This window comes from Trachinotus anak, unplaced genomic scaffold (assembly GCF_046630095.1).
Source record: "Trachinotus anak isolate AG129_WGS33_773 ecotype Australia unplaced genomic scaffold, CSIRO_AGI_Tana_v1 ptg000015l, whole genome shotgun sequence".
NCBI classification, from domain to species: Eukaryota; Metazoa; Chordata; class Actinopteri; order Carangiformes; family Carangidae; genus Trachinotus; species Trachinotus anak.
Genome location: NW_027273866.1, coordinates 15,206,148 through 15,231,604, shown reverse-complemented (window position 1 = coordinate 15,231,604; position 25,457 = coordinate 15,206,148). Strand labels below are relative to the sequence as shown.

Here is a 25,457-nt window from a genome sequence, read left to right as displayed (position 1 = left end):
AGCTAGCAGCAGACACACAGTTAGCGACAAGCTGGTGAGCGTAGTGGAGCATTTAGCAGCTAAAGAGCCTGATATTGTTCTTAGAAGTTGGTGGAGACCAAAAACAAACAGGAACTTGATTTCTTTAATCAGTGCTAATTGCTTTGTGTCTGCTGGATGTGTACACAAGAAAACTTTTACCATGAAGGTCATCATACACTTATACAATAATACACCAGTGTTGCTTGTTTTTGTTGCCCCCAAGTGGCCAAAAACATCAGTTCTTGCATTTTTATGATTGTATAGTCAAACAGTCTTTCAATGACATATGTAATGGGTCACATCTTAGAGGCACATTTAATTATATAGTCCATTTATTTTCAGTTTAGATGGAGCCATTTTCATGTGATAGTATTTTAAAGAGGATTTCTTCCAGAGCCAGAAGCTTGTGGGGGGCTTTCAACTTCTGTCCCTAAAATGTTCATTTTTTTTATATAGCAATCTTGTGCTAATCTGAAAAAAAGCTTTTGTTTCACAACTCTGCCTCCTGTATTCATCCCGTCCCAGTTAACCCCTTTGAATGAAATTCACATAATATGATAGTTCCTGCAGAACTCTCTGCAGGACCTTGAGCTGATGGTTTCAGCTGCTCTTCAGATTTCTCCAGGATGGTTTTTTTCTTTGACAACAGTTCAGTTTTATGGAGATTTGGAGAACATACATACTCACATTTATTCATTCATTCACATTAGAAGTTTGTTATCTTTGGTCAGTTAATGCAGGTATAACTCTCACAGCCCAGTTATATCCAATTACATTATGTTTCTCCTTCCTCCAGAGGTGAGAAGCCATATAACTGCAACATCTGCGACAAGTCGTTCTCAGACCCGAGTGCGAGGAGACGACATGTCACCTCTCACTCAGGGAGGAAGCCCTTCACTTGCTCCTTCTGCAGCCTTTCATTTACGCGCCTGGACAATCTGAAAACTCACACCAAATCCCACAGCAAGGAGAGGGCAGCGTCCGCAGAGGCCTCATCAGATGCGGCGGCGGCGGCAGACACCTCAGCAGCGCCTCAGGAGGAGGTGCGGAACCTCCTGCAGCTTCAGCCGTACCAGCTGCCATCCAGCTCTGACCAGGAGATCCAGCTGGTGGTGACCGGAGACGTGAATAACATTAACTTTGTGCCGGGTCAGGAGCAGGAGATCAGCATCATCACCACGGAGGGCGAGACGGCAGAATCCCCCCACTCTAGACTCACCCTCCTCACCCAGCCGTCAGGACACGTGCAGAATGTGGCTCTGGTCGCTCAGGGCGCCGTGGTGGACCACGCGCCTCAGATTCAGGCCGTCAGCATGATGGAGGGACAGATGACGCACCAGTCTGAGCAGATGCATGTTATCACTCTGAGCAAAGAGGCGATGGAGCAGCTGCAGTCCCACCACGGTCCTCCGCAGCCCCTCCAGGTAGCACCACGACCCGTCCAGCAGCTGCAGGTGATGCATCAGCCGATCCAGCAGCTGGCCGTCGCTCAGGCGGGCAGGGAGCAGCACAGCCAGGCCATTCACATCAGCAGCCAGAGCAGCCAGCCCATCTCCATCAGCCAGACCAGCGAGCAGATCTCCAGCCACCACATCCAGGGACAAACCTTTCAGATCCAGGCAGGAACCGTCTCCTATCTGTACACCACCGGGCTGCCGCAGGAGGGCTGAGTGCAGGCCGAGGGGGGGCCGGATGACCGGGGACATAAATCTGATACATGCTGCACCATCATGTAATGGATGAGCAAAATGACAGGAACAGTTTTACTGCTCTATGCAACAGAAATAACCATCACTGGAGACTATTTTTTAAAGCTGATATTGATATTTGAGAGTCACAACAATCTGATGATGATATAAACAATAATCCTCTTTTTAATTATTATTTTTTGGGGCATTTTGCCTTTATTTATAGGACAGTGGAGCCTGACAGGAAACGGGACAGAGCGTAGGGGAGTGATGCAACAAAGAGTGCGGCCAGTCGGGAGTCGAACCAGTCAGGGTATTTGCTGTCACACAGCGCCCCACACACTGGGCCACAGGGTCGCTCCAACTTTCATGTAACTCACCGCCAACACAGATATAAATATATCTGCTATAAGCTCAAAGTTCACTGTAATGATTTTACTGTGACGCGAGTTTCAAGCATCAGTGAGTTTTTCACACTGTACTGGACTAAAGATGAAATCACTGATTTCACTGTGGCTTGATAAAAATGCATTTATTGATCTAAAGAGCTGGTTGTGGCTTCATTGAACACCCAGGGTTCATTTACTGCAGCTCACAGCTCTGGTAACGTCTGAGCAGTCAGGACACGCAGGAGAGACGTCTCCTGAAAGAGAAACAAAGACTGTTTTCAGTGACGATTGTGTATTTATCCACACACAGTGTAACAGCACTCCTGCTGTGTTACTTCACTCTAACAGCTACAGTTTGTTACATGGAGGCTGTGTTTAGACTGACGGAGGCAGCAGAGCTGAAACGTCTCAGTATTTAACAGTTTACTGAGGTGGAGCTGAAATTAGACAAATGCACATAAATTAGGTCAATAACATAATAATAAAAAAGGTAACGCTTTATTTGGATACAGAGTATTTTTAACATTTCAACAGGTTATTAGTTGAGATCCAACAATTCAACTGTTTCACTGACAATAACCATTAAATGTTTTACTAATTGTTGGTAAACATTTGTACAGACAATGTTCAACAAATATTAATGAAATATTACAAATACTCTGTAAACTCTCTGTTGTTTGGCTTGGGAGAGGATGTTACACTTTGGTTAGTCAATGTTAGAGGAAACACTGTGATGTAAATCAATATGACTATTTCAGACATAATTGTTAATGCCTTTAAAGTATATTTTGCATGCTAGATCATTTTAATAATGAATAGTAATGTGTCCTTTCTGAGTTCAGAAACACTGAGGGCTTTGCAGCTCCAATGTCACTGGACCTGGTTTGATCGGCAGCAGCAGGAGGCTGATGTTTAACAAGCTTTAAATAGTTGTAGAGTAGCAGAGCAAACTCACGTCTACACTGCAGTTTAATATTTACATCATCCAATAACTGGAACTTGTGGCCTCAGTTCCATTAAAGTTATGGTCTCACTTTTAAGGAAGTAATTCAACAACAGCTGAATATAAATATATATATATAAAACAATTCCATGATTCTGCTGAAGATTCTGACATTTGATCAAAAGCTCAGAAACATTTACTACAAGGACACTGAGGTGAGCATGTGGTTTCCTCCTCCTCACACTTCACTACTTTACTGTTCGGAGTTTCAACTTGAGTTGAACTCAGTTAAACACTCTCTCCCTTTGTGCCTCTGAGGCTCGCTCACCGCTTTGGGTCGGTCTATTCTTGTGTTTGAATGGCTCCTGGCTGTTTCTGCTCTCCGGTGTCTTGGCTCTGCAGCAGAGTCCTGAGGTGGGCTGTAGTGTGTGAGGCTGCCAAGCTGCAGGGTGGACTGCTGCTGACTGTCCCTGTGTAGACCTGAGACAGAAATAGAACAGAGACTTGGCTTCAATGCAATAACAGAATCTGAAATGTCATCAGGAAAAGTTACGAGCGTCCTGACAATCTGGTGCCTTTTTAATTTCACTCCTGAAACGCATGAGCAGCTACAAATCAAAGCAGAACTCACAAGATGATTTTTTTTTTTTTTTTGCAGATTGTTCCTTCACTGTTCAGAGATGAAGGTGAGATTAAGACACTGTTGGGGGGGGGGGGGGGGGGGGGGCAGTACCTGCTGAGGGACTTCTTGTGCTCAATCTGCTGCCTGACAGTGTGTAACAAGTCCTGCTTTGCCCTGAGATTGAAGAGAGAATTGGGAGAGAAAAGTCAGGTCGAATTGATTGAAGCAAATTGATTAACTCTCGCAGGACGGAGCGACCTGTCGGTGTGTGCGCATACCTGTTGTGGAGCCGCACCTGGAGAAAACTGCTCCCATGTCGTTCACCTGGTTTGTTAGATTGGCCACTTGCTCAAAGGCTTCCTGTTTGAGGCAGCGCTCCTGATGCAGCTGGCCCCTCACCTACACCCACACAGTTATAAATATATTTTTATTACTTGATTTTTTCCCTTCATGTTATGATGCTCAACCGCTCACTGCAGTCCAGACTGAAATATCTTAACATTAAATCCAATGCAATGACACAGATCTATATTAGGATGAATCCTAATAACTGCCTGACTTTTTGAGTCATGATTCATCATCATGTCACAATTTCAGCTTTTTTTTTTTTTTTTTACTTGTGATGAAATCTTTGTTTGAAAATTAATATTTCAAGCCACTTTTTGTTCTTCCTGCAGTCTGATGTGCTGATGAAACTCATTGAAATTGATCTCTTTATGTTCTTTTAAAAAAATTCATGAAACTTTTACCTTTTTTGTCTAAATACTGAACTTTTTTTATGAAGCACCAACCTCAAACTAAAAGAGAATCCTCATCACTTCAAGCAATAAACCACAAGAACTCTATAAATGTTTTCATGTTTCTTGATTAAAATTTGCTTCTTCAGTGTTTGATTGATTTAAATTATAAATGGGCTTATATGAGATATAAGTATTGGCCTTTTTTCTTTATCAGTTTTTGCCTATTGTCACTGTCCAATGGAATCAAGCCTCAGATAAACTGGGCTGAGAAAACTAAGAAAAAATTCAAAATCTCATTGGTGCATCTGAAAAAAGGTCCTTTTAATCTCGGCTCATGAAAAGTTTTAATCTAAATGTTTTCACAGGACAGTGATGACGTGTTTGATACACTGTTCTGTGCAGGCTGATGTTTTTTAGTCTGATATCGCTCACAGACCTGTCGGATCTGCTTGGCGCTGCGTTGTCTCTGTAGCTGGTTCATCCTGCCGCCTCTGTCTAGCTGCTCGCGGAGTGCTCGGAGCCGTCGCTCTCTGTCCTCCACGTCGACTCTCATTTGTTCCAGACTCTGCACTCGGTAACTGTCCAGCTCCTGCCGGCTGTGGGCCTCCCGTGCAGACTGATGCCTGGCCGCCTGGAGCTCCTCGGTCTGTGAGCAACCGTTTGATAATAATAATCCATCAACAGTTTGTTTTAAAGCTATGTGAATATTGTTGGATTATCTTACTCTTACTGATCATCTCAGTTGCTGACATTTTACTGACCAACATAAAAATAATTGGTGGATTAATAACTCATGAAAATATTTTTTTGTTGCAGCCATGAGACTGAGTAGAGGTCATTTTAAATCCACACATTTCCTTCAAGCTGTTAATGTGTTAAAAGTCACACAAGAAATGAGGGACTGTACCTTTAAAGTCAGGATCATCTGGATACACATACTTGAAAAACTTCCCCCATTAATTCATAAGAAATTCTGTGGTTATCAATTAAATGTGTTAACAGGTTGTTGTGTTGAATTATTTACACAGGATTTGTTCTCATTTTGCAGGCAGCACTTTATGAATGCGAACGGTGCAGCAGAACTCTCTTGCATGGGTCCAGTTATGGGTCCGTAAAAGGCAGAAATGTAAGTTGCTCTGCAGTTTATGTTTGAGCAGCAGTGCAATGTGGATGATGAGACTCCTCGTACCTTCCTGCCGAGCAGCTTCCTGGTGCGGCTGCACTCGGCCTGACAGCAGCTCAGCACCTTCAGGGCGGCGTCCAGCTCCTCCTGCAGGAAAACCACCTCCTCCTCTGCTACCATCTTCACCCTGAGGGCCTCAGTGCGACTGGTAATCTCCCTCTGGACACAACAGGTAACAACAACAACCACATCACTTTCCTCAACAAGAAAGAATTTGTGATGAATATATGGCGGTAAAAACAAGACAAAGTCCAGATACAATCAATTAGTAAAAATCTGTTAATAATTCAGGGAAAAAAAGTGAAGTGACTGTTGGGACACAGAGTGCAAATGAGCTGCTTTAAATATTGAAACAAACAAAAAAAAAACTTTATATATCTTCCTTGACCTTAAATCAGTTAATCACATAATGTTAAAAGTTTTAGCAGCCGGGTATTTTAGGCTTTAACTTTTCTATCAACAACAACGAACAATAAATAGGTAGGAGTTAATAATTGGAAAGACTTTGTAAAAGATAAATGAGAGAATAAAATAATAAAAAAGAATAAAAAGCTAAAGTGAAAATCTAAAGCTTTTTAGCTATTTAACATATTTACCTGTTGTACCTGTATATTTGACATATCTGACATGACAACAAATAACGTGTAGAAACCACATCAGAGCCCGTACAGGAAATAAGACAGTGAGGAAAACAGAACATTAGTCAGCTTTGCTCTCGTTGCCTTCCTGCAGGACATGACTCTGATTTCTGAATATTGAATATTCCTCCACCCTGCGGCTGACCTGCTGGGTGTGGAGCAGCCGTCTGTGAAGTTTCTCCTGGTCGACCACCTGCCTCCATCGACTCAGAGCCTTCAGTTTACAGAGCAGAGCCGTCAGCCGGCTGTTCTCCAGCTTCAACTCGTCCACTTCCTCCTTCTAACGCACACATATGGCGACCCATCAGTGTGCAGAAAAGTAATGCATTTCTTCCCTTTTGATTGACATTTACACACATAAAAGTCTCGTGCTTCACCTTTAGCTGTGTCAGAACGAGCTCGTCGTCGTCTTTGGTGGAGCCGTTCTTCTTTCTGAGCTTCAAAATCCTGTCGACTCCCTCCGCTCGTATTCTGTTCACCGTCACACTCACATCTTGCTCCATCTGCTGCTGATGCTCATCAAGTCCGGCCTGAGACGCAGACAAACACAGGTCTGACACACCTCAAAGAGTAAAGACGTGATGTAATATTACAGGAGCAAACAGAAAGTACAGGAAAGAGGTAAATCAAAATAAGAGTAGAGCAAATTAACATTTACCACAGAGGCAACTTGAAGGAAAGCATTTTAAAAAGTGTAGTTTAAAATATTAAGAATGTGAAAAACAGCTGCACAATCTTCTAAATTTGAGGATGTAGTTTGTAGAAGAGGTGGAAAAAATAGATTCTAAATAAAAATGTGAGATATAAACTCCTCACCTTCAGCTGGATGCAGGTAGAGAAGAGTTGTCGGACCAAAGGGTCGTAACGCTCTTTAAATCTGAGACTCAGCTCTTCTTCTAGAGAACGTTTCTCTTCTTCGAGGAGAGCAACTCGAGCCTGCAGGGCTGAGATCTCTAACATCATCCCGCGACATAAACCTGCCACCTGTGGAACCACAACACAGTACAGTGACATTGTTATTTTATAGGAACGCACTTGTCTTGATCTCAAAGTACAGATGAGGTAATATGTCATGAAGTGTTGGGACACAGGGAAATTTTGACTTGATCACCAAAGTCATTAGGACTCAGGACTCTGGTGACCATGAATATCTGTACAAAATGTCATGTTAATCCATTAAAGAAATTACTTTTAATTTGTTTTTCACCCATATTTATTTCCCATTGAGGGAAACACTTCATTTCCCAGCTCTCCCACTGCTTTCTGGACACAGATGAGCACTTACATAATTGTATGAGCTCTGAAGAGTGAATAAACACCTGAGATGAGGATCTATTTCCCTCTATCCAATTGATCTTATTGTTAAGCCACAACACTAAATACAGCAGTTACAGAACCTACCTCTCTGTGAGGGTTGCTTGTCTGAGAGTCCGTCAGATTCTTTAAATCCTGAGGTTAAAAATACAAAAAATAAAGTTAGGTTTTCAGATACGAACTCACAAACTGCCAGTGAAACGTATAGTTTGATTTCTGGATGATCTGCACCTCTACCTGCTCTCTCTGGTACAGAAGTTGAGTCTGCTGCTGAAGCATTTGTTCATAAAAGTGTGAGTAAAGCAGGAAGCTGCGACGCTCCCACTCCATCACAGAGGAGCCGAGGTGAGTCAGACACAGCTGGAGGTGATTCTGAGAGACCCTCAGCTGAAAGAAGAGACACTCAGGAACATTGTCACTCAGCATGAAAACTTCTGTTGCATCTGAACAGAAACACTGGAGAAAAATTACAAATTTACCTATTCTGTTATTGTAAGTGAAGGTAACAGTACATGTGTAGTACAGCTACATACTGTAGTTTATGAGACTGTTTCTCTGTTGTAATATAGCATCACATATACAGTACAGCATTAAAGGCTTGACAAGGGGCAACTGAGCAATATATAAAAGGAACAAATCCATACACACAGTATATTATTAAGCAGAAATGCACAGATGTTCTTACAGGAGTTAATGGAAACTGATGTCTGTGTTTCTGCTGAGGACTTAACAGTATTTAAATGTTCTCACTTTCAGTTAAAAATATTTATTGTATTGTATTGTAATTATTTAATTACAAATGTACATTTTAAATACAGGATGCAAGTACATGTTATATAATACAGATATTGTGCATCATTAAGTCTTTTTCCTACCTGTCCCTCCACCTGCTCAGCTCCCTCCATCAGCTGCTGGATGAACGTCTCCACAGTCTGCGGCCGCTCGGGGGACAAACTGTACTTCAGCGGGGCTTTTTTCCACAGCTCTGACCAAACACAGTATTTTTATTGGAACTGTAGCTCTGTCATTTTCTCTTCTGTATAAGATCAGTGCTTAAAGGTAGATTCAAGAGGAGGGGGGTGGGGGGTAGGTACCTGTTGGGAGGCAGGTATCCTGTCGAGTCCGCTCTGACAGCACCAGGGTCATGTCTCTGTTGATCCTCCTCTGCAGCGCCTTGATCATGTCACACTCGGTGCTCTCCAGCAATCTGTGAAGCTGAGACCAAGACATTTTACAAGCTAATGAGGTCGTGTTATTTAGACGTGAGGCCATAATTGTGTGTATTTGTTGAACGTGTACCTGCCAGGTTTTCACATCCACCTCTGAAGCTCCAGGAGGAGGCAGGAGAGACTGGCTGCCAGAAATCAAGAGCTCATAGTCTCGCTCTCTACCCATGTGTTGAGCCAGAGCTTTCATGCTGGGGTGAAAGATCTCAGCTCTGAGGCAAGCACAACCAATTTACAGAAAACTGTTCAAATAATTACTGTTTTAGAGACCTATTAAAAAGTATTAAATAGAGAGATCAATAGTTTAAAACATAATCTTCCACATTGTCCTGTTCTGGAGCTTTCACTTATATCACATGGTCTTTATCAATGGATGGAGTTCGTCCTGCTAAATGGACCTTGTGGTGAGATTGTTTTGTTATTAAATTTCACACTTTTCACTGATTCCTGAACAGTTTTATTCTTAAAAAGCCTTAAAAAATGAAAAAAATGAAGCAAGGAAAGAAGATGGCTTTGCAGGTTTTGTATGTTATAACCTTTTGCAGCTGCCTACATCTAAAATAAAATCCTCACTGTTTCCAAACCCCTTCAGTACCTGTAGAGTTTCACAAACTGCTGATATGAACTGGGCATAGTGAAGACCTCAGGGCCCAGACGCCTTCGAGCCCAGCTCTCCTTGAAGACCTGAAGCTGCTTGGTCAGCAGGAGGAAACCCTTCAGCACAGACTGGACTCGAACCGGATCCTGAAGAAGAGGAGTGGAGTCTGACACACATGTTGTCTTTCTTTCTTCTACTTCAGCTTCCAAGCAGCTTTTATGACCCTGAAACCAGGACAAAACATAGTTAACATGACCTGACACATAACAACTACAACTGTGTGGGTTTAAAACCACGAGCAGCGTCGTAGATAAAGGATTTATTTGGTTTGTATTCACAGTTAATCCAGACTGTCTAGTTGGCCTGGTTGAGCATGAATTGCCATAACAACTTATAAACCGTCCTTTACTTCATTGGGTTTTCCATCGTGCAGAAGGTCATCCTTGTTGCCGTGGAGACGAACCGGCTCTGCGTCTCTTCCACTGTTCAGGACGTCCTCCATGAGCAGCGACACGCCGAGGATGGCCGCGTTGGCCTGCAGTCTGCTGCTGTCACTCAGACCACTCAGACACAGCTGCAGACAAACACAGCTCCTGTAACATCTGTCTCTCAGCTGCTCTTCCTCTCCCTACGTCTTCCTCACTCTCAGCTCACAGCAGATACAACTTAACACCTACTATGACCTTTAACATCTGAGGAGAAATCAAAAAATAATGTGAACAAAACAGGAGTAAAGTGCACATTAGAGGCTGTCATCAGTTTTACATCTCAAAATATCCTTTGGTATTAGTGGAGTTTAAAAGGTGAAGTTTGTCCTGACTGTGGCATTAAAGGAAAGGGTTGTTAAATCAGAAGGGTTTGAATCTGCTGACTAAGTTTCATGGCAATCTTTCTGTTACATATAATATAGAATTTATTTAAGAAATCTTGTGTGTAAAGTTGAACTGATCGTTTGCTCACTGGATGGAGCTTGTGTCTGGAACTGAAAAGGTTTATCCTCCGAGGAGCGTGAGTGTGTGTTTATTTCAAGGCAGGCCGCTCATCACATTTTGATAGTTCTTGTATAAAAGGGATAATTTTGTGTCTAATGATGTTGCCAAAGGACACAACCTGCATGCAGTATTCCATGGAAGGTATGTCCCAAACGTGCAGAGGGAACAATCCGTGACAGGACATGAAACTCCTCCATGAATACATCGTCTGTGCCTGCAGAGAAAAACGTCTCCTCATCTTCATGTGTACTTTTAAATGATAGCAAACAGGTGCATGATTTGATGTGATGTGATATTTTTTTGTCTTTTCTGGTATCAAAACTAAACCGACCTGACGGCCTCGAGTCTCCAGAGGTCCAGGAACAGGCAGCGTGAGACTGAACACGTCAGTCTGAATGATGTCACTCAGCAGAGGGAGAGCAGTCGCCATGTTGTCGCTCACACTCTGGTACGAAGCGACATCACCGGAGGAGAGGAATGCCTCCCTGAACACCAGAAAAACATGACAGACATTGTGCATTTTATCCCTTTATTATGTAGTGAAAGTATCAGGTGTTGAAACTGAGCACTTTACATCAGTAGTGTTTGCTGCTACTACAGGTTTTACAGAAAGGTCGACTGTCTGGTGCCTTACGCAAGAGAGAAATGGAGCAATATGAAAAAGCCATTAAAGCTCTCTCTCTCTGTTCTGTGTGGCCTAGACGGCAGGAAAATTTATTTTTATGATGAGTGGGGAAAAATGCAAAAGCATCAAAAAAGGCAAAAGGTAAACAGGAGGTAGAGCAGCACGACACCGGAGGAGAGTCTGACGGCCAACATGGCAGCAGCAGACTGGAGGTTTTAGCTACAGCAGGATATGACAGGCAGATGAAGTGTTTCCACTGCTCACATCCACTGACCTGATGAGGTGTCTGACAGCGGTGTCGAACTGCAGGAGGAGGACCTGCCTGCGCAGCTGCAGCAGACGTCCGACAGACTCCGGGCAGCTGGGATCAGACAGACAGTCAACCTGTCGCTGGATCTCCAGCAGCTCTGCCGCTGTAACCGGAGAGGAGATAATCAGATTACTGTGATTAACACCATATTGGTTTATATTGGTTTTTGATTAGACAGTGGACATTGTTCAGTCTACAATTTAATGTTTTTATCTGACAGTTGAAGCTTCTGTGGAACATTTTGCTTAATGTTTTTAACTGTATTTGTACTTTTAAAAGTAATCATGGATAAACATAAAATATATATAGTTATATAATATAAATAATATAGTGTACATAATGAGGGTACATATATGAGGGACATATACTGAATGTCATTATGGTCTTTGGTTTTTGCCCTCTCACTTATTCAAACACATTTGTTCAGAAATGAAAAAAAAAAAAAAAAAAAATGTATATACATTTTAAAAAGTTCATCTAGTTTCTTGAGTTCTAGGTTTTACCCTGGATTTCCACTAAAGTCAGTATGGCTGCATCAGAGGGAAATATTCAATTAAATAATAAAATATTATTTCCCTTTAACACAGCCTGATATATTTGGTGTCTTTAGAACGTTTGGGATCTTGATCTATGTTTGCCTCTGCAACATGAGTTTACGGACCTTCCACTACTTCTGACAAGACTAAAAAGGACCGAGTGACCCATAATTTTTTCCTTCCACTGACTGGATTAATGAGGTCACTATAAGGTTTGGTATTTCTATATGAGCAAGTGTGATGCTGTATTTCAACCATCTACCCACCGATGCCCTCAGTGCCTCCCCAGTCAGCTACAAGACGTGAGCCCACTGCCTCCTGGCCTCTCCTCCAGCTGCAGGAACTTTCAGTGTTTCCAAGTCTGGAGAAGCTCACCAGGTAATAAATAATGTCATGAAGAGCTGAAACTATCTGCAGAGTGTGACAGAGAGCTGCGGCACAGGCCTGTAGAAATCACAACAACACGGGGGCAAATTATCTCCTGACAAACAGCAGAATTAAGTCAATTCCAGAGGATTCAGACTCTTGAAAGTGACTCATATAGTAACTCATGAGTTGTTGCTCCTCCAACAATGTGAAAACATGGAGGACAAAAACAAGCAGCAACACTGACTCACCGAGACTTCTAGCGTCTTGAATGTGTGGAGCACCTCAGAGAAGTGAGGGACGACCCACAGGTTGAGGAGAGTTTTGCCGTCTGCGGACAACAGCTGCCCAGATGTGCTGTTTGAGGGGAAGGTGTGATCTCAGATTACAAATGAAAAATCTCAGTGAAGTACTTAACTGTTTGAGGAACTGAATGTATTATTATGTGTATTATTTATTTGCACTGACTTTGTATCCATGTCCATACAACTATGTCTAGGCTGTCACTGTAACATTCAGTAGTTTTGTATTTCTTCATATATTAGTATTTTTTTCTGTTTCTGATTTCTGATTCTGTTTTTTCTGGATTATTTCATTAAAGTTAATTGTGAATTATGATTTTTCTGTGTTTTGTGTAAGTGGTTGTGTTGCATATGACAAGTGTGCATTTTTTTTTTTTTTTATTGATGAAGATTCACCTGTTGGGCTTCATCAGTTTGTTTCCCCTGCATCTACCCAGGTTATTGAAAGCTTTGGCAGAGCCTGGTTGTTTATACTTATATATATATAAAGTGGGTGTTATTTGCTGTACACTTATACCATGACCATACTGTGATTTTACTGTTAGTTTTATTGTTGTTGATACACGTTGTATTTCTTGAATGGATTTGATGAAATGATGTCATGTACATCAAGGACCACAATCAAAGCAAGTTTTGACATTTTACAGATATGTGTGACCTGGTGTCTTCTCTAATTGTGTCAACTAAACTAAACCTACAGTAATATACACATGTATTTTGTGCATTGATAAAACTAAAGCTGGTTGTACCTGGGATCAGGGCAAAGGTCAACTCCTGAATCCAAATGAACTTTGCCCTCGCTGGCTTGTTGAGTCGTGAAGTGGGACTGACGGATGGAGGGGACGTCGTCCAAAAGACACGTTAGACTGTAGTAATATGCAACGATCTGCGCTCTGACACAATACTGAGACATCTGTGTGTTGAATCTGTGGATATATTGACAGATACAGCACAGAATCTATGTCACATGCTCTGAGGGGAAAACTCTTGTCTTGTCGTTGTTTTTCATGAACTTACTTCTTGAGAAAGTCGATGATGAGGCTCCTTTTGATCTTTGCTGCTTCCTCCTGCAGAGTGAGAGAAATTAATTTTACTTCATGGACAGATGATCACATTTATCATCCTGCTCAGCCCCCTGGAAATCGACCACTGTGTGCAACTCACTGGGGTTTTTATAAGACCCCCCACGGCCTGTTTCTTCTTCATAAATGAATTCAGCATCTCGTCACGCAGACCCACTTTTTCCAGCTGGATGGACACAAAGGCCTCCATCAGCCTGCAGTAGGAAAACATGATTCTGTTTATTAAGAATCCAGCACAAAGCCACTGTTCAGCATCACAAGTGTAATTTGTTCTTCAAGTGGGGAGACTTACCTCTCCTTGGTGGTGGTGGGAGTTCTCCTGGAGCCACTGGAAGGTAAAGAGTTTGATGTTTCCAGCAGGTTGTCAGTGTCACTCCCAGGTTTGGAGTCAAATCTCGTTGCAGGTTTTACATCTTTATCAGGATGAAGTGCGTCTTCACTCTGAGAGTAAATTGGGAACCAAACTCAACTCAAACTCTAAACAAGCAACATTTGAGCAGCAGTTTGTTCACTTTCAACCCTGAACAATACCAGAGGTGGAAGAAGTACTCAGATCCTTTACTTGAATAAAACTACCACAGCCTTCAATGAAAAACTGAAGTAATAGTCCTGTGTAAACTCTTACTCAAGTAAAAGTACTGAAGCATTATCAGTAAAAATGTGCTTTACGTATCAACTGGGCTCAGCTAGTCAGAGTCACAAAGTAAATAAGTTTGGGAACCAAAGTTTTCATCTGTAATAATGAGGCAGGAAAAACATTCATATGTTTTGATGAAAAATCAGTAAAAGTAACCAGTAACTCCAGCTGTGAAATAAATAAACAAATATAGTACAGTAGAAATATACAGTGGCATTAAATGGAAACACTCAAGTAAAATAAAAATACCTCAGAACTGAATTTAAGTACAGTCCTTCAGTAAATCTACTTAGTCACTTACTGATGATGTCACACTTTCTGCCCAATAGCAGAGACAAGCCAGGTTCACGGCACTTATCAAGGCGTTCTTCTGTGTGACCTGACAGGCCAGAGTCACCTGGAGGTTCTCGATGCTGTGTTGGTTCATAAGCTATGAAGAGATGAAAGAACGTGAAAAAAAAACTTTTTGTTTATGCGTTTATTTTCTCCAACGCTTCATTGTAACATACGTGAATAACTGCCTCCTCTGAGCTGAAGCTAAACCTCCCGATCTGGTTCTCGTCCAGCTCCTGGATACTCAGAGGCAGGTGGGACGGGGTGAACCTGAAGCAGACAGTAACTTTATTCACTTCAGTGCTCTTGTAGAACAGCAGAAATAATAGAGCACACGAGGAGAGGCAGGGCATGCATACAATATTTCTGAACTTCCTGTCAGATAAACCCTGACATCTGTTTTATATTAGTGAAGCACATGTACATGATCAGCCACACTTCTCTTTAGGCTTCAGTGCAGTAAATAGCTGACTTTGACATAAGAGCAGTGTCTGACTGGAAAGAGGTGATAACTGAAACACAATTAAACTTCTTCCTGGATGTTTCTGTAATGTCCAGTGGAAACTTTAGGGTTATTTACCTGTCCACAGACGAGTCATCCTCCAGCACCGCTGTGATAAAAATAGGTCTCTGCTCTGTTTGGACTTTCTGCTCAGCGACCTCAAACTGCACCGGCCTCAGATACAGGTGGGACTCACTGAAGCTGAGCTCTGAGGCCACAGCTCTGTACAACCTGGAGAAAATAGCTGAGTTACAGCCTGACGTGACTCTGGACTTCATTCATTTCTTAGCGGATGCACAGTTGTGTTAACAGACCAACATGAGAAAACTGATTTTTTTTCTTTAAGGATTCTCATCCATGGTGACTTTACTTTTAAGCCAAAATCTGCTCAGAAAATCTCCAGCTACAGAATGGACCATGAGTTCATTTAGAAAGTGATTAGTTCATGCTCTGTCATTGACCAGCTGTTGACCTCTGACCACAGACAAAATTCATGCCAATTTTTTAGTTAATTGCTGTGTTGACTCAGTATCTTTGGGTCAAGTAATCAGATTACATGGAAGGTAAAGAGTCAGGCTTGTTCTGTCTTACAAAATAAAAGAGATGGTCCAGCAACGAGGTCCCAGGTTCCTGCTCTGTTGGTTCGAACTTGGGCTTTTTTGTGTTGTGTATGTCTAATTAAGTTGTGGATAAAACAGAAAACCAATCTACCAATCTAATTAGTTTTATCATCATTTATATGGAGGATAACTTTACACAGAGAAAATGGAAAATTAAAAAGAGAAATGGCAGAACTCATTGTATGTGAGTACAAGTATGTGAGCACTTGCTGCCTGATTAAAAGTCTCTTAACTGCTCCTCTGAAGGTTGAATAAAAATACATAAATAAAAATTAAATGAAAAATAAAAAAAAAACATTGTAAGAAAAATATGAACTTTTCATGAGGTAAAAAAAATATTGTTGTTTTAGTTGGATTTCCCTCACGTGCTTGGGTGAGAGTGTGTTCAAACAAACGCACAGAAGCCTCTACCCTGGTGTGAGTGTTATCTTAACTGTGCCAGATGTGCGCTCTCAGAGGCCGACTCCAGCAGCCGATGGCGGATGGTGACCAGCTCCAGCAGCTTGGAGAATGTTTCCACTGCGTACAACTGTTTCTCTCTCCCCTGCTTCATGTCCCTCTCCTCTGCAGACTTGACTAATGACAGCCCCAAATTCTGGACCAAAACCGGGTCCTCAAAAAACACACCTGAGAACAACTGAGAGTTGAGGAAAAAGGGGATACAACTCGGTAAAGATGTTTTGTTTCTTGATGTAAATTCATTTGAAAAGAGTCCAGAGAAAGAAAAACCTACATCCTTCTGTATCTGAGAGCTGTAGAAGGCTCCAGGTGAAGCCAGGCTCCTCCAGCTCTGCAGGGCCTGCTGCAGGAGCTTCTGTCGCAGGACCAGTTTGTCAGAGACGCTCGTGGCTCGGTGCAGCTGACAGACCTCCGTGTGAGCCTGGATCAAACCGTGATAGACTGCAGAGGCCAGGCAGAGGGACGGGTGGACCTCCAGGAGGTACACGTTCATCAGTGCAGGGCTGCAAACAGGACACGGGAAGGTAAATACACAGATAGAAGACAATAAATCCAGGGTAGTTGAACTGTGCTCTCTGTTTACTTGCCTGCTGCCTCCAAGTGAGACCAGATGTTTGGGGACGAGGTTCAGTGGGAGACCATATTCATGAGCGGAGCCTTTACAGTCGTCTCTCCAGATGCGTTGGAGGTACTGCCGCTGATTTTCAATCTGATGAGACCAACAACACAATCTGTCAGAACATGCAGGTTGAGGACTGGTTTAAAAAATGATACATTTTATTACAAAACGACAGTTTTCAAACCAGAGCTGCAACTTTAGTTTCTTCATGATCGATTGATCTGCCAGTAATTTTCATTTTCATTCTAGTTTATGAAAGGTTAAAAACTAGAATAAATGGAACCATTAATATTTATTTATTAAATTACTAAAACACTTCATCAATTATCAAAACAGCTGCAAAATAATTCACATTCAATCAGCTAATCAACTAATTGACTAACTGTAGCATCTCTAATTCAAACAATAACAATCATAGATTTGCTTCGTCCTTAATCATCCTGCACATGCACATAAAATAAACCCTTTACAGGCTTTTGTTTCACCTGATTATCCAGAACGTCTTTGATCAGCTGCTGGTGACTTCGCAGGCAGTCTGTCTCGGCCCTGTAGACCTGAACAAAGTAATCCTGGTTCAGGTCCAGTTGTGGTCTGCTGTGCATGATGTCAGTGATGACCCGGGCCAGTGTAAACCTCTCTTCAGTCCCTGCTGTATGCTGGTAGGCTTCATAGTAACAGTTCAAGAGCTGGAGAAAACAACAATCCAAAAGGTTACAAAAGGTTTACAGCACATTAAGAGGTTAAGTAGTTTTGGAAGTTGAGAAAAAAACACATATTTTCACCGAAATACTCAGTAAAATGATTTCATCTCAGATTTGGTCCTAGAAAATTCACTGGTGTATCAGAATACTGCACCTCCAGGGAAATGACTGATCATGAGCAAGTAAAAGAGAGGGCAACAAAGAGTCCTGCACCTGCACTTTGCTCTCCAAAAACTCCGTCTCACACGTCCACAAGTCGAGAAGCACAGCCACCCGGTCTACATCTGTCCCAGCCCAGGAGTGGATGTCTGCTGTCGAGGCCGAGGCTCCCTCAGCTTTCCTCATCATCTCCGTCCTGTTTCTCTGGATGAAGTGAGAGCCGACTAGGAGAAGCTCATTCTCCAGCTTCTCCAGGTCCTTCAGAGCAGCGTCGTACACGATGTAAAACCCTCTCTGGTCCTGAGTGTGGATGAAACGCTCCTCAGTGCTGTAGAAATCATGAAGATTCTCCACCTCAGCAAACTCCATAAACTCTGAGCAGTGAACCTGGAAAATGAAGAAGTCACACACTGTATTAATGCTTATGTTTATAATTGCATTAAACCAAAGTGCTGCAAAGGGTCAAGAACAACTAAGGTCATCATGTTGGTGAGGCCAGGCTTATCTGAGTGTTCACATATTGCTGTTTAGGTGTGAAAGGTTTAGGTGACGTTTTTTTTTTCAGAATCTTTCATGGTGGGGCAGTCGAGCTGTGACATCTGAAAGTCATTTTAGTAATAAAGCAGAAAGTTTATCCGTCCACCAGGGGTGCATGACCCTCATGATCCTCAGATCCACATCCAAAACACACAGTTTCATTCAAATAAGTCCAGGACCACTGCTCTCAGTAATAAATGTCATATATTCAAAATGAATATATTATTTATAATAAACAGTCAAAAAAGTTATGTATAATAAAGTTCATTTAGAAGAATAAATGATACTACAATTACAATTACTGCCTCATGGTTGTTTGCCTCCACGTATCAGTCCAATCATATTTTGTGAGGTCACAGTGGCCTTGATCTTTTGACCTCTGACCACCAAATTCTAAACAATTCATCCTTGAGTCCAAGTGTTTGTACTAAATTTGAAGACGTTCTTTCAAGGCATTACTGAGTTATCACGTTCACCGGGGCGGACGGACAGGCGGACAATCCAGAAACATGAAACATTTTACCCTGTGGCCTTTGATCCCATCAGACGGACACACCAGCAACAGTCACCCAAACATAAACTTTACATTTATTCTGAAAGGCAGAATTCATGTCAAACACTACACTGTACCTTGTAGTCGACAGGAGTGTTGTGGTTGTACTGGAGCGAGCCGAGACCTCCAGCCTCACCTCTTCCTCCTCTGGCTGCATTCATCCAGCTGGTTTCCTCTGCTGTGCTGCTCAGCTCTCCTTCCTCCAGCTGCAGACCTGCCAGGTCAAAGGTTAACGTCCTCTCCACAGAGCGCAGGTAGTTCAGCATCCCAAGAGACCCCCGCTGTGAACAGAGACACAAAGAGCTTTTGCAGCACTGAGAACAGGCCCTAGAAGAATTGATAGAAAATCACTTACATTTATGATTTCTATACTAATTATTTTTTTGCTGACAACATCCAGTATCGTGGTTATAATGTAAAGTGTTGCCTCACCTGGAGCTCTCTGAGTTTGAGGTGTCGCAGGTAAATCAGGGACAGGTAAGCACCTCTGGTTACGATGGGATCTGAGGCTCCTTCCTCTAAACTGTCGTCCAGTCCCAGAAGCTGCAGGCTGACAGAGCGGCTGTGTTTAAAGCAGGTTTACAGAACACTCCTGAGTTTAATGCTTCAAAGGTGAATGAAAAAGTGGCTGCTGACGGTTCTCAATTATTTTTTTGGTTTGCACAAACCTTAACTTTTAAATCTCACCACAGTGAGCTTTCAAATATTTTTGATTAATCAATTACTTCTTAAATCTACAAAGCATCAAAAAATAATGCCAAACGCTTATTACAGTTTCCAGAGACCAAGGCAACAGAACAAAATGTGGTAAAAAACCCAAAAAGCTTAAATATATGAAACAAAAATCTGCAAATCAGAGAAGCAGAAACCAGATAATGTTCTACATGTTTTATTTGTAGGTGACCTTTCATTTGCTGACCTTTGACTCTTCAAACTCCTGGTGTTGCTGCCTCCTCTGCCTCTGGACTGTGATGAGTGACTGTGTGTTTCCTGACAGGACAAACATTATGCTTAATATAGTGGCAGCACTGAGGAAAGAGGAGACGTTGTTCCCGTCTCTCTGTGCAGAAAACTGGATGATACATGCCTGAGTTAAACCTGCAGCGTTGTAAACGCTCGTCCAGATCTCTGAGATCTTCTGTCTTTTCGTCTTCCTGCTGTGTGAGGCCAGAGAGTGTGAATCACCAACATGAGCGACGTGGTCTTTTAGAGCTGCAGCCACACGGAGCAGATCAGGGACCTGATGAGATTCAGTACAAAATAACTCAACTCCTCATACACAGCTTAAGTTTCATTATAAAAACGGAGGTTGTACAGAGGTTGTTATACAAGAGATGTTATTAAACCACATCAATCAGGAGCTTCAATCATGTTAAAGCACACACACAGGACAATTAATCAAATTCCACTTTAAAGGAGACATGACACCGACTCAGAGCTACATCACTGTCCACCTGAAGAAACCTGCTGTGCATCCTCAGCAGCTCGTCCACACATTTCTTCTCCTTCAGCTTTGTGATGAGCTTCTGCTGCCACGGGTCTCGTCTGGGTTTCACCTAAAAAACAAAATCCACACAGTCAAACCTACTGTCCTACAAAGGAAAAATCATCAAGACACAGATTGGGAAACAAGGAAAAGTGCATCACAAGATCCCGACCAAGAACCAAGGAGTCACAAGAGAAATCTGACAAACCCAAACCACCTGACCACCTTCAGGAATGATTATAAAATATTGTGCTATAGACTGAAGGATGTGCAGTGACTATCTGACCTGGGTTTATCACTTGTTCTCTCAAACCTGAATGAAAGGGATCCAGTTGGCCTCCTTCCTCAGAGCCATGCTCGCACTCTTCCTCCCCCACTGGCTCTCTTTGACCTCTGTGCCGTCAAACTGAGGAAATGTTTTCATCTGCTCTTGTCGTCTGAAGATTGTCCTGAACTCTCTCCACACCTTGTGAGACAGTGGCCAAGATTCAGCCTCAAAGTATCTGATGATCGACTTTATATCTCGACTGATGACATTTAAATACACTGTGGTAGCACAGGCACAAAGACTCGGTTTATGTTTATTTGTGTGCATATTACCGTGCTGAACAACTCCATCTCATCTGCCGTGGTCCTGAGTTTGCGGGTGTCATATGACAGGTGGAAGTAGGAGATGAGGGACTGCAGCTCAGGGAGAAACTCCTCCAGGTGAACAGAGAGCAGGGGAACATTTTCTCCTGCTGTTGAGTGTAATTAGTTTGAAACAGTAAAATGAAAATATCCACTCAAAGTTTCACTTTTCTTATCATCTGTTACTTCAACATCTCATGTCTTTGCATTTCTCAGGTTTTACAGAATATGTCTATGTCTATGCATTTTATCCCGTTGTTTTATCATAAGCACAGCTATATTTATTACAGTATGTTGTTAATATTGTTTTGTTCTTTCACTTATTTTTGCACTTCTAGTAAAGATGATCTAATACTTGATTACAGGCAACTATTGTACAGAATACTGTAGAATTACAACATTAGTCTTGATATTCATGAGCGCTAAAGGATGATTTCTAACTATTTTCACTTTAAGTTATTGAAAATCAAAATAAAACAAAACACAACTTTCTATGAAATTCTCTGTCAGTAATCATGGTCCCTATAAGACCTTAGCAAGAGCATCTGACAAAATAATCCCACTATGGGGTCCAATTATTAGCTGATCTGGGGCTTTCTATCATGTCACATGATCTTCATCAACAGGATTGAGTTTTCCCAGTTGTCATGGAATTACAGATGTTCACATTTCCAGAGGTGGTCAGATTACTTTTCCAGTAAACTATAATGTTTTTGGCAACTCCCTGACCTTTTACTACTAATGCTACCACCAGGCAAATTATTCCACTTACTGACAAGAAATATCAAAATCTCATGGACAAGAAACGATCACATTTGGTGAGAAGACTTATAGTTTCCAAAGGAAAACCCTTTGATTTTGGACACTTGGATACTTAATGAACTTCTCCTCAGGTTAAAATCTCATCATCTAATCATCTGATTATCTAATGGAAAGATTCTTACTCCACAGGGGATAAACCCTCTTCATTAAAATGACCTCCAGTGTCAGTGTCTTCTGGTAGATAATGCTGTGGCTCTCACCATCAGTGTGTTGAGTCTGATGTGAAGTTTCCTCCTTTGTAGCAGCTGGTTGAACTTCTTTATCTTTTCTTTCACAAGCTGGTATGTAGTGCAGCACCTGTTAGAAAGAAATGTTTAACCCTAACCCCAATTATTTCTATATGGATTAATGACATAAACTCAAACATGGAAATTGGTATTATAAATAAAACACTTTGACAGAAACAGATGTTTTAAGGCTGAGCTTTACCCTGAGGAAGTTGTGAATGGTCTGAACAGAGTGCAGGTGGCAGACCAGCCACCGGAGGTAGATGACCACATCGTCCTGAGTCAGCGGGTTAGCAGGGTTTCCTCGGCCAGTCAGGATCTTCTCTCTGCTCGCTGACAGTCTGCGAGCTCTCTGAACGGCGTCCTCGTACTCACTCGTCAGGTATGACACCTGATCCTGAGATAGAACAAATCCGATGTGATCTGATAAAAATGTCATAATCACTCCTGCACTGACCAGGAAGTCTTAAGCAAACCTTTATTTTATGTGATAATTGATGTATAACATTTTATCTGAAAAAAATCATATTCATAAAATCAGAGCACAATGCAAAAATGTTTACTGCTATTTCTTTGTGTATTGCTTCTTTGCATCACCTCTATGCAGAGTTAATATGATAAACAAGTCTGCATATCATTTTATTTTATGAGGCTGAATGGATTAGTTGACAAAAAAAAGATTCTCCAACTACTAATAATAAGTTTTTTTTGTACTTCCAGCTTCTCATTCGTGTGCTGCCTTTCTTTGTGTTGTGTTGATCCAGTAAAAAGTAATTTGGAGACTGCAACATAACCTTTAAGAAACTCTAATCGAAACTGTTGTTTTATGGACAACTGAGTGAATAATCTGCAGATTAATCAGTCATGAAAAAAATGTTTACCTGCAATCTGTTTTAATTCAATTAATTACCTAGAAGATTCTATAATCACCAGTATTAAGATTTGCTTACTGCCTCAGCGTATTTTCTCCATTGTCACTTGTCACGGGCCCAAAATGAGCTGTGACACTAACCAGTGCAGTTTCACACCTGAGGAGGTTGAGCCACCAGAATAAAATCTCCTCGGTATCATAATCGGTCCTGATGAGTCATTTCTGAAGTTCTAGCAAAATGAGACCAAGGTTGTCTTTTCATGTTGTCACCTTGTGAGCAGGATAAAGCTTCTCAATGACGCTGGTGTGACGACAAAATCTCCTCCATCTCAGCATGAGCAGATATTTGACCTGAGCCAAGTGATAAGATCTGTCCGTATAAAACTGTGGGGGAAAAAATAACAAAACGTTAAATTTGTTTAAGATACATTTCTCCATGTATCTTCTGTTACCATTGTATTGTACTGCATATGAACTGTTTTTTTGTTTTTTTTGGTAAATGAACTTTTCAGGAGGGCTCTTGCTGTCCTCACCTGGTGCAGGAGAGGAGGCAGCCTGTCAGGTGTGTGCTCAGGTGTGTGCTCAGGCCTCCAGCAGCTCTCCAGCTCTCTCTGCAACACATCAGCCTGAGACTGAACCGGCGAAGCTCCAGCCACCTGCACCCAGGAGGAGCTAGATTCACGACCCAGAAACTGACTGATTCATTCTCCTCAACCCCCAGACTCAGCTTGATAAAAATAAAAGGTGTATTTTTTATTTCATTTCATTTCTTGCCTCACCTGAAGCCCCTTCCTCAGTGTGTGCCCCCGCTCCTCACGGAAGAAGGAAATATCTTTCGGAGGTGGAACAGAACTGAAACACAACTTGAAATTAATTTTTAAAAAGCTCTAAAGCGACAATGAAATAAAAAAAAAAAAACTGAAATAAAAACACACAAATAAAAAGCTGAATTCATAAACAACACAGTTCATCCTTGCTCCGTTTAACGAAGTCAGGAGCTTTGCTGCTACAAAGTCTGATAGGACCGATAGCTAACCTTGGCTAATGTTAGCAAACGTTAGCTGGACATCGATTCTTATTTACGTAACTGGGTCAGTTCACTAACTTAAACACGTCTATATTTGTGGTACTGTTTTAGTATTTACCTCTTTCCCAGAACAGCAGCCACTTTGTTCAGCCTGAATTAAGTTTTGTTGATATTTTAAACAACTCTAGAGGCACAATGAGCACAGCGGTGCTTTAGCTAAATGCTAACATGCTAATGTTTAACAGGTGCGTCATCGGGCTAACTTTAGCTCATCACTAAAATCTGAAGCTAATGTGAAATATCTGCGACCTTTTCTTTGCAACCAAAGAACAAAACAACATGAAACTTTGACCTGATGATGGCACTAGAAGACAAGTTATGGAAAAGATGTGTTAGACTTCATCTTCCAGTGAATGTGTAGTTAATTTTAAGGTCCAGATATTTCAGTCGAAGCTACAAATGCTACTTGCAGAATGAAGATTTGCCAAATTGAAGCCAAATAATAATTGGTGCTCTAACATTTCTGAAAATCAGGTAAAGAATAATAATTACACATTTGATTTAATTTTTTACTGAGAATAAATTCTGCTTTCCTGATTTAAGTTGAACCTACCTGGCAATGGAAATAGTTTCAAACAGGAATTAAAGATTTCCTCCAGACATGTCTCAAGTCATAAAAAGCACCACTTGTATAATAATAAATCTTTTTTCCATAAATAAAAGCTCAATTATCTCATTAAAGTTTCTTAAGATTACATCTACTCTCTCTAACTCATGGAAAAATACACAAATATTTTATTTTTTAAGAGTAACTGCCAGACACAGGATGTCAATGCTCTGCTTCCAAACTAGGAAGTCAAAAAGTTCTGCTTCCACCTAAAGATTTAAGGTGAGCACAGAGAAATTTCCCCCTTCAGCATCATTCATCATTCTGCACAGTTGAGGCTCAAACACCATAGCAAAGAAACAATAAAAAAAAAATAACAGACATTTTTGAGAGGAGGTTGACTTTATGTTCAGAACACTAATTATTATTTGCAACTGTTTTTTAGCACAAGACTGTTTATTAAAAATAAGCATCACCGAGCTTCCGCACCTGTATGGTTTGGAGGTCCCTGCTCCATGTGGGAGTCCGTTCTCCTCAATCTCTGCCCTGAGTGCTGAGAGCTGATGCGACAGCTCTGCCTCCATCTGCTTCACTCTGTCAGAGGAGGACACTCTGTACACGTCACACATCACAGACCTCCTTCTAGTTCAGGATCGACACATTTAGAAACTGGGAAGAACTGAGGCCCAAGTATTTCTAACATTTAAAGGATACACCTCCTTCAGTGCTGCTACATCTCTGCCTCCATGCTGACTTGTTGTGGTGTATCCATGGAGACAAACATCCATGCAGCCGGGCTTCCTCTCCTTTATCTGGACTCAGACAGTGACTGTGTTTGATCTGTAGAGGGCTGTAACGTTACACTGGAGTCTTTCTTTTGTCAGGATAACATGATGTCAGTGTTTGTCTGCTGGGCTTTTCGGATACTTACCACAGCAATTTGCAATTTACAAATGATTTACAGACTTGGAAGGATAAATAATGCACAGAGCAGCAGTAACTGAGCAGCATGTACCTCAGCAATCACAGCTCCTGCATTCGAAAACCTCGACTTAGTCTGAGCACGTCCATTCTTCTTGGATACAGTGTATG

General features: G+C 41.7%; 2 protein-coding genes across 9 annotated transcripts in view; one reads left to right on the top strand and one right to left on the bottom strand.

The window, feature by feature from the left end:
- The window catches only part of zbtb24 (zinc finger and BTB domain containing 24), a 6,502-nt gene extending 3,749 nt beyond the window's left edge, over positions 1 to 2,753 (top strand). For 2 of the 3 annotated variants that reach the window (XM_071498792.1, XM_071498791.1), the window contains exon 7: positions 818 to 2,753. In XM_071498792.1, the coding sequence (XP_071354893.1) occupies positions 818 to 1,691 (874 nt within the window). In that variant the 3' untranslated portion in view covers positions 1,692 to 2,753. The remainder of the gene's footprint in view (positions 1 to 817) is intronic. The other variant, XR_011693713.1, reaches the window with a different exon arrangement.
- On the bottom strand, positions 2,221 to 25,457 carry LOC139633237 (uncharacterized). 6 transcript variants are annotated; one of them, XM_071498782.1, is made up of 46 exons: positions 24,855 to 25,457; positions 23,511 to 23,583; positions 23,265 to 23,387; positions 23,002 to 23,115; positions 22,063 to 22,257; positions 21,834 to 21,930; positions 20,782 to 20,921; positions 20,495 to 20,647; positions 20,150 to 20,251; positions 19,783 to 19,935; positions 19,615 to 19,685; positions 19,128 to 19,257; positions 18,773 to 18,976; positions 17,660 to 17,992; positions 17,231 to 17,431; positions 16,714 to 16,835; positions 16,401 to 16,629; positions 16,102 to 16,304; positions 15,126 to 15,278; positions 14,722 to 14,815; positions 14,514 to 14,642; positions 13,868 to 14,016; positions 13,658 to 13,769; positions 13,511 to 13,560; positions 13,243 to 13,419; positions 12,443 to 12,548; positions 12,092 to 12,269; positions 11,254 to 11,392; positions 10,686 to 10,839; positions 10,473 to 10,568; positions 9,772 to 9,936; positions 9,360 to 9,586; positions 8,838 to 8,976; positions 8,633 to 8,753; positions 8,414 to 8,523; positions 7,776 to 7,925; positions 7,626 to 7,673; positions 7,041 to 7,208; positions 6,602 to 6,754; positions 6,370 to 6,504; positions 5,593 to 5,745; positions 4,840 to 5,049; positions 3,942 to 4,062; positions 3,775 to 3,837; positions 3,370 to 3,521; positions 2,221 to 2,352 (listed from the first exon to the last, which is right to left on the bottom strand). In XM_071498782.1, the coding sequence occupies exons 1-46, from the start codon at positions 24,992 to 24,994 to the stop codon at positions 2,302 to 2,304; spliced, it is 6,486 nt and encodes a 2,161-aa protein (XP_071354883.1). In that variant the 5' UTR covers positions 24,995 to 25,457; the 3' UTR covers positions 2,221 to 2,301. The 6 variants fall into 6 exon arrangements, with proteins under 6 accessions (XP_071354883.1, XP_071354882.1, XP_071354884.1 ...); XM_071498781.1 differs by having other exon boundaries at positions 2,221 to 3,521; XM_071498783.1 differs by having other exon boundaries at positions 2,221 to 3,521; positions 19,128 to 19,245.